Consider the following 9,666-nt stretch of genomic DNA (forward strand, 5'->3'; position numbering starts at 1 on the left):
ACAGATGATATCATAGAGGAACCTCTCCCAGTAACATGTGGTTTGGAGACGAACTAAGTTGTTGTCAGTCGGTACCAATGTTTTTTATAATGTCATTAACATGTTGACCAATGTGTTGCTCAAGTTTTGCCTTTAATATAAAATCAGCCAACTGTACTTCAACACTACACTAACATATATTATAAAAATTTTAGGAGAGTTACAAAATTACCAAAAAGATAAAATAACACATGAATAATAATCTAAAAACTACTAACAAAAAAATAAATATATTTGAAACAACAAATTATTTATTGATGAAAATGAGTAGAAATAAAGTTGATTTCTTTTCATAATAATTATTTGAAGAGTGACATATAATCAACTCCATAAGCTCCTAACAAGGAGTTGAACACCAAATTGAGGGTTTAAGCTTACAAACATCATAGGGGCATGCGTGTAGGTTGGAGAAATTGTAAAAGCGAAGCGCTGGATTATCATAGCCAATGCAACTTTAGCCTCGATCAAAGCCAAATGTTGTCCTACACAAATTCTAGGACCCAATCCAAATGGTAGAAATGAAGCAAGATGTTTCCTAGGCTCACTAAATCTCATAGGGTTGAAGTTGTGTGCATCTTCTCCCCAAAGCTCTTTGTCATGGTGGATTGCAACCACTGAAAGTTGTAGTTGTGTGCCTTCCGGAACATCAATGTTTCCTAGTGTTAGTCGTTTCATTGTCCGCCTCATCATCATAATCGCCGGTGGATAAAGTCGAAGTGTTTCGTTGACTATCATGCCCACCTGTCAAACAAAATGAATCATTAAACATCTATCATCTCTCGTTTTTGTTTAAGGTTTTGAGTCTATTGTGATTTAATACTTACAAGTTTTAGTTCGGTTAAATTATCTGCTGTAGGCGGTGTCTTTTGGCCACAAACATTGATAACTTCTTCCCTAGCTCGATCTTGCCATTCTTGATGCTCTGCTAGTAGTAAAAGTGCCCAAGTTAAAAGATTAGCAGTTGTTTCCATTCCTGCAAAATAGAATGTCTTGCATTCGTTTACAACTTCGTCCACTTCAAGATTTTCTATTTCCCCATTCTGATTCTTGTATGATGACAATAAGAGGCTGAGTAGATTAGTTGAGTTTTCCCTTTCTTTTCTGTTTTTCTCACTTTCAACTAGTGCTTTTATTGATGCACGAGTTTCTTTTTCTAGCCTATCCCTCTCTCTGTTCATCTTGGTAGGTAAAAATCTGTGTTTTTTCAAAAAGAATATAATATTAGTAATTGTTACCAAAAAGGGATTAAGAAATTAAAAATTGGAGAAAATAATAAACCTATAGCCAGGAATATAAACACTTGAGACAGCTTGAAGAAAATGATTCATTTGTTGTTCTTGCAAGTTGAAAATGCGTTTGCCTTCTTCAAAATTACTTCCAAATGCAGTTCTTGAAATTACATCTGCTGTGAGGAGACGAAGTTGTTTATGGACGTCTACTTCAAACTCTTCCATACCTTCCTTCATTTCTTCCCATTTATCCAACACATTACGAACACTTAAGGTAATTTCTGGTAACCACCCCTGACAATTGTGAATTTTTTATTAAAATATTTTACCATACACAAGTTTTCTAAACTATAAATTAGTGACAAAATATAATAAAATAAAAATGGGATATCTATAGAAATAGTAAAATATTTGAAATTATTTACAAATTAAAAGAAAAAGAGTAAGTTTTGTTTATAAACAAACCTTGACACGATCAATGGTGAAAGCCTGATTTGCAATTCTTCGGTGAACAACCCATTGTTCGTCTTCAAGTCCGACAAGTCCTTCTCCAAACAGCAACTTGGAAACTGGGGTGAACCCCACCTTTCTAAAAGGCCCACCTGTATTTGTAAGTATTTCCTTAATCATAACCGGGTCGGATATCGTTAGTCTCGGCTTCGGTCCAAACCAATACACAAACATCTTTCCATACTCCATGGACCATTGGTGAATATAAGGTAGAACTCGACAAATTATATCGTGGGTTAATGGAATTGTCTTTGCTTGTGCCTCCATGTACATACGGCGCATATCGGTGGCGTTACCGATGATGGGGAGATAGCGAGGCCCTGTTATGCCTTGCTTTTGGAAGTGAGTTTGAATTCTCCATGGAACCCAAAAATTGGAGTAAACAAATTTAAAGATGAAGATGGTGAAAGATAGAAGAACAAAGACTCCAAGAGTATACATTGGAAAAAATTTGAAATCCAATGCTCAATTAGAGTAATGAGAGGTTTTTGATTTATTTTTGGTTGATTTCCATCCATATTTATAGTGTTTAAGCTGCTAATGGCACACAATTAGAGACTTGTAATTGTAGGAATGACTTTGAGTCATCCATAAGAAATCAAATTATATTATTTTGACTTGAATTATATTTAATGTCCCCCAACGATTTCAAATTTGATTCATTATGTGTTGAATGAATAACCTTCACTTTAATATTCTAATATTTGGATGGTGACGATTTTGTAGCTATTGTTTGTGTGGCCTCAATACTAACAACCTGGAAAATGCTATCTTTAATAGCTTTTCAAACCTTTTAAAGTGTGTTTTTCTCAAATTACAATATGAGATATATAAACCCATCTAATTATTTAATAATTTTGATGTAATTTTAGTAATTTTCAATTTCATCCTTTTTTAACAACAACATTTAAGTAGAATTAATTTAGTATTTTTATAATACATTATGGTTTTATTGGAGACTCTTTAAATCTTGCATTTAAATTGTTTAAAGTAGATTTTGACGATAAATTAAGTTACGTTTGTCTTTATGTTTGTTTTCAAAATTAGAATTAAAGCTTCTCGAATTTTTCAAGAACGTTAAAATGGGACACTCATCAATCTTGGAGCAAAGAACTTGTTTTTGTTTTAAAATATTGTTTTTAAAGCAATATTCATCCTAACTCAATTATTATAGTTAATATCATATTGATGTTGAAGTTTTAGTGATTGGAAGTTAATTAAGAGTTATCATCCTAAGAGTGTTTTTAATTGATTCAATTGACTGGTGATTTCAGATAAGAATATTTGGAGATTGTGATTTGTTTTCCCATTTTCTTACTTCAAGAAAAGAGAATATGTCTCCAACTAGGCAAAATAGTTTTTTTTAAAAAAAATATAATTTAACATATAGTCTTGAAATTTTGACTGAGCTATATAAATTAATTATGTTTAAAATAGTTATGCATTCAATGAATCATATTTTACTATAATATTTTAATTTAATTCGTTAGAGAAAAATCAAGTTGGGAATTTGAAACATAGTATTAACTTTTTAGTTTTATAGCTTTCCAAACTTCGAACTTTAAGAGGGTCTTTTCTTTTTCTTTTTCTTTTTCTTCTCCTTCTTCATAATTACAACAAAAAATGTAAGAAGAGAAAATTATAGATGGTCAACTTGAAGAAAATTAGTCAAAATTGTCCCTATCATATTTGCTTCATTCAATCTTCTAATTTTTTCATTTCAAGTTGTACTTAAAAAGGTTTTATAGAAAGTTCTTAGATATATATTAATGTGTAGTAATTATAGAAATCTATTAGCGAAGTTTAGGTAAATATTTTTTATTTCTAAAAAGTTCGTTTATATGTACTTAACAATCCAATTATTCAGTAAAAAAAGTATAAAAAATATGGTGAAGAATTTGTAATAAAGCAATCATAATTGAAAAAATTTAAGAAGAAAAAGTTAAAATCAAATAGGACTCTAATTTTTTTCAGTTCCATTTTTATTTTAATTATTAGGGTTTGTATGGAATATTTATTGAAATATTGTGTTGTATTTTTAATTTTTATGCTACCAAATAAAATGGTTGGCGGCTACATAATTCATCAGGATGAAAGGTTTTCATAACTTAAAATATGATAATACAAATAAAGTGTCAAACTTGTAGGGAAAAAAATTGGGAGAAAAGAGAATAAAAAGTTGTGTATTTTAATTTAATCTTTGAAAATAAAATATTTTAACAAAAACTATATACTTAGTCAAATACGGATCAGAATTTTATTTTATTCTAAAACAAAGTATACCCAAAAATAAAAATAAATTATTAAATACGTATACATTGTGGAAATTATATACTTGGTCAAATAATTGTGGAATCTATTAATTTAATTCTAATATGTATGTATGTATATATACATGAATGATAATATATGTATGTATGAAGCATATATCAAACGTCATTACTTTCAAATACGTATCTAACACACGATTTGGCATATCTATTTTTATGCATAGCTAACACACAATAAGACGTATCTATTTTTTTCCAACATATATTTTTTAAAAAAGAAATAAGCATCTCATCTAATATTTTCTAACTCAAAACTTAACAAATTAGTTAAAATGAGGATGCAAATAGATAAAAGATTAGATACTTAAGTTTCCACAAAGTTTGGTAAAATATAGTACTCTTAAATATCTTTTACGATTTAAGGAAGTTCTTTGTTTAGGTTCATATTTTTCCTTTAATCTTCTTCCTCTTCTCTAATTAATTTGTTTCTCTTTTGGTTATTGTACTTCCATAATTTTGGTGTTGTTTTTCTACTGTAGTTTAGTGTTTATATTGTATTTCTTGCCCGTGTCATTAATTTGACGTTTTATGATTTTTCGTGAATTTAGTTAATTATATTTAGTATTTTTATGTTAAATTTACCTATATATATGTTAGGTTTTTTAAAGGAAAAAAAATGTATATTCAAACCTATGAATATCTTAGTCTTTTAGAAAGATGTATATCCTATTGTATTTAGTGTTTGTGTTTTTACGTGTGTGTATATATATATTATTTATTTATTTATTGTGGAATACCAAGACTTTTTTAAAAAAAAAAAGAAAAAACAAAGGCAAATAACATAACTAAGATGTGTTTCTTTTGTCAAAACAAATAAAATAAAATGTTGATGGCGAAAAATGAAGACTTCCACAAAAATTATTTTAGTAATTATACTTTGAAGCCTTCGTAAGAATTCAAATCATCATTAATTTAGAATAAAGCATAAAGCAAATATTTTATATTCAAAATTTCCACTTTTCTTTTAGTCATAAACCCATATTTTATGTTAGTTTAAACTAAAATCCATTCTTTCATGTATAATGGATTAAGCTCTCCAAACAAAACAAAGGTTGAAATTGATTTGGTGGATAAAACTTATACTAAAATTGTAGGATGAGAGATTGAATCTTCTAAATTTAATTAAACATAAGAATATTTTGTGTTAATTATTGTTAAGCTAAGTTAGTTTTCATCCAATTAAATAAAAATAAACAAATGAATGAAATGTTTAACATGTATTTTATTTTAATTGTAATACCATATATTATTAATTGCTCCAATTTTTTATTCACATTTCTCCACATTCAAGTAAATACAAGGTGGCTACAATTATTTTAATCTTTATTTGAAATTTATTTCTACAAATTGAATACCAATTACTTAGTTTTAACTTAATACAATTTGCACAATCAACAACTACTTTGAACTTTGAATGCTTATTTAGAAGTTTATGAGATTTAGTTTAAGGTTGCTATTATATTTCCTATTAACAAAAACCATTGAAAAAAATGTCAAATTATTTAATTTTAGCGACATAAAAAATTAGTTAGCTGTTTAATTTTTAATCATGACATCACTTACTTCTCCACGTTTCTCATTTAATCTTTTAAAATAAATGCAATTAGTTAAAACAAGTTAATTACGAAGTACACTTTTTTTCTTTCTTAACCACAAATTTGGCTTATTTTAAATTAAATAATAGGTTAATTACATGTTTTGATCTAACTTTTTATCTTGTGAAAATGCAATCCTTTAAACTTAAAGTTCCTTATGTAAATTTAAATTCACAACACGTGCAAAATATTTTTTTCTTTATTGATCATGAAAAGGGTTGGTCGAACAATTATGTTTCCTATTTGATATTGTAATAGGCCGAAGAATTATAATCCCTACCCCATATGTAGGTGGCATTGAGTATTAGTTTACACTACCGACGTGTAGGATGTGGGTTTGAGATATGTTTTGGAATGTTTAATTTGAGAGCTACATTATTGTAATGTCATTAGTTGATATAGCATTACCTACGTATTCCACCAAATCGTCGTTGAAGAAATATATTCAATTCAAAACTCTGATAACATGCTTTGAGAAAACTTATCATAACTTTTTTAGTACGAATGATCCATATATTAAAGTTATTAACAACTTTAATTGGAGCGACAACTTACAAATGATAGGTTACTTGAATAGCTTAGGCTTCCCTAAATTGTGATAATCTTCAACGTCTTGCACTCAACGCATGGAGGACTTGCACACGGTAATACGGAGAGCATGTAAGCAAGAACACAAGGTAAAATAAATAGGTCATAGTACAAAGACGGTGCATTGCTCAATAATCAAATACGAAAACCCTAAAAAGACCTCATAAATCTCCTTAAATAAACAAATCCAAGAATGAAAATAAACTCCAATTTGAAATAGAAAAGTTAGAAAATTTTATGGTTATGTCGACGTACGTAGTAGCCTAGTTTTGCTTATGCCACTTTGTTTGGCATCCACAAAACCTGAGGTTGATCCCCAAAATAACTGCCATCAACATCTATATTTGATGGTTATAAAGTTTTCAATTTTGAATCTACCTGGTAACTAAAAGCACTTTCCTGGTGGTTTTGACTAAGTACACAAAATTATATTTAAATTTGTTTGATAGAATCAAGTTGGACTCGGAATATTTTAAGGTATATTATCTTTCCGGTATTGATTTAGTTTTTTAGAACAAAACCAATTCAAAAAATTAAATGATGTTAAATATAATCATTATTTGTTCAGTAGCTTCTCAATCTTTGTAACTTTGTATTAGAAAATATGAATAGGCAATATCTTGGTGGCTATCATATATATATATATATATATATATATATATATATATATATATAAGTAAACGGAGAAGTAGATACTACTTAGGCTTGGCTTGTATTAACATATCTATTATACAACAACATATGATCAATCAAGGTGTCTACTAATATTTATAAAAATAAAGTTTTAATTATAGTGTGAACGAATACATACCATAGGACACTTTCCATGTAACAAATTTCTCTCGATAACATTGAAAATTTTCTAAACAAATGATAAAATAAAATACACACGCTAAACCATGAGTCAACTTCATTAAAAAAACAAATATGCAAATATCTTGATCATTAATATATGAGTCTGCTCCTCGTTCAACAATTTTTTGTGAACTACTCAAATCAGTTGAATATGTTTGTCATCTTTTCCTTCTTGTTTTAGGGTCGACTTGGTAATCCATTTTCTTTCTGTTTTTTATTTTTAAAAAAATCATTTATTCTTTAAATTAACAAGAAACTTGTTTGTTAAATTAGAAAGAAAAATTGAAAAAAATATATATATACATTTTTCTTTTTTAAAATAAAATCAAAATGTTTATCAAAGAAAATGTTAGTTTTTTTTTTCTTTGAAGAAAACTTAATTTTTTTAGTGTTATGGTTGATTTCACTGCATACGTAAACGCATAAATAAATAAGTGTTTTTATAAATCATATACTGACCTATCGTAAATAAGAAGATTATTTTAAAAACACATTATTTATTTCTCTAAAGAAAAAAAAGAACGAAAGAAATAATTTATTGAGCATGTGAGTTAACACATGGACAGTAACTGCGGCTTCTCATACAAATGCTACCATAAATAAATATTTTCATTTTATAAATTATGTAATAAATACTTTGGACTAAATTTACCATTACAATTTAATCTAAAATATTGTCAAATTTGAAAACGTCTCAGAAATGATAAATATGAGAATTTATTTTAAATGATAATTTTTAAAATATTTACAAATATATTGGTGATCTATGTATCTTCGATGGAATTTTTTTTTTTTTTTTTGTAAATATTTTGAATAGAGTTGGCCATTTATGATTAATGTGGTGAGATATTTTAGTAGTTTGTATAGATGAGATGCGTAACAAATATAATAATTTAATTTTTGAAATCAAAATTGATAATTTATTGAGCATGCGAATAACAATTTTATTCTTTATTTATTATTTTGTAATATATATATATATAAAACAAACGGCGGCCATCTTAGAACGTTGTATTTTATGCAATTTTATGGTTGGGGTTTCTAAGCAAGCCTTTACTTTTCGCGTATACACTCAAAATAACAATTTTTTAATTCTTCCATTAAATAGCCAAAACAAAAAATATATTACGATAATAGGGTTCATATTATAATATTTTTTAAATTTGTAAAAGTAACGAATTTAAAAGTGATGACATTATATAGTCCTATGATTAATTTCTGATGTTACTAATTTTGTTATATTTGCAATATGCAAAATATTGGTGTCATGAAATGTTTTTTTTCTAAATATTTTTGTTATTCATGCAATTTTCCAAAAATATTTACCGCTGTTGAATAGGAAATTTTGAAACCAATTACATTCATTTACTAAATTAATGATAAAAATAAACATAGTTGAATTTCGGACTAATTAAAAAAATTGATGTAAAATTGAAGACATAAATTGACTAATTCTGATAATGCCACATATTTTCATTGTGACGGCTAGATCAAGTTAATTATTTTACTCCAATTAAATATTATTTATTTGGGTTGAGTTCAATTGAGTCCAAAAATAAATTTAATTCAGTCCAAAGGCTAAATATAACTCAAATCCCTGTAGTTGGACTTATGGCTCTAATATATGGACCAACCAGACTCAAGCTTATAGTTTACCAAAAAAACTATGTAAATAGAGGGAGTTCTAAATGAGTAGAAAATTTTTTACTCTAAAAGGTTTAAAAAGAATTCTGCTAAGAGCTAAAAGACTCTCTAACTCCTAAAGCCGACCAACCTCGAAGATTGAAGCTCCTATAAAGATATAAACTTGCTTCCAAGACTCAAACTTCAAGAACATCACATGTTTCACTTCCCTAAATCAAGCGTAGGCGTTCAACCAACTTCAAGAACATCACATGCTTCACTTTCTCAAAATCAAGTGTAAACGTTCAACCGAGAGAGAATCAAATGATCAAATTCTAAATATCGAACCACGTTGTATCAAATCAACAAAAATACAACATCAACTCAAGTTCAACTCCACGAAGCAAATTTCTCTAGAAATCTCGTGCAAACAACGACCCGTGTAATAAAAAAAATAAAAGTTCACCACACTTTTCATAAATTCCAAATTTTTCTTTGTTGGCTTTGAGTTTTCCGATACGAATATTGAATTCATGTGCATCTTTTCCATATTATTAATTTCTTCTTCTTCATATTCTCACTTCTTCTTGTTTGGGATTTCTATATTTTCTCTTTTAGAATTTCTTCCTTCGTCATATCTCATCTCTTTTTTTCTTCTTTTTTTTACTACACGATCGTGTACAGAAATCTAAATGATCAATCATTTATCCCAAATAGCCAGACATAGATCATTATCTATTCCAAATAGATAAATAATAGATCTAAATGATCCTGGTACGAGATCGTGTACCAAGATTGTTTAGATGTACTACAAGATCATGTATCAAGATCGTTTAGATAATTGTACAAAATTGTGTACCAATATCTAAACAATCAATCATCCATCTCAGATAGACG

At 27.8% G+C, this 9,666-nt stretch overlaps 1 protein-coding gene across 1 annotated transcript; it reads right to left on the minus strand.

Moving 5' to 3' along the window:
• Positions 1-272: 272 nt before the first annotated feature.
• On the minus strand, positions 273-2,255 carry LOC101210542 (cytochrome P450 734A6). Its single transcript, XM_004147764.3, has 4 exons — positions 1,734-2,255; positions 1,318-1,562; positions 864-1,233; positions 273-780 (listed from the first exon to the last, which is right to left on the minus strand). The coding sequence occupies exons 1-4, from the start codon at positions 2,217-2,219 to the stop codon at positions 361-363; spliced, it is 1,521 nt and encodes a 506-aa protein (XP_004147812.3). The 5' UTR covers positions 2,220-2,255; the 3' UTR covers positions 273-360.
• Between the last annotated feature and the right edge of the window lie 7,411 nt (positions 2,256-9,666).

Source organism: Cucumis sativus, chromosome 3, assembly GCF_000004075.3.
Source record: "Cucumis sativus cultivar 9930 chromosome 3, Cucumber_9930_V3, whole genome shotgun sequence".
In the NCBI taxonomy this organism is placed as follows: domain Eukaryota; kingdom Viridiplantae; phylum Streptophyta; class Magnoliopsida; order Cucurbitales; family Cucurbitaceae; genus Cucumis; species Cucumis sativus.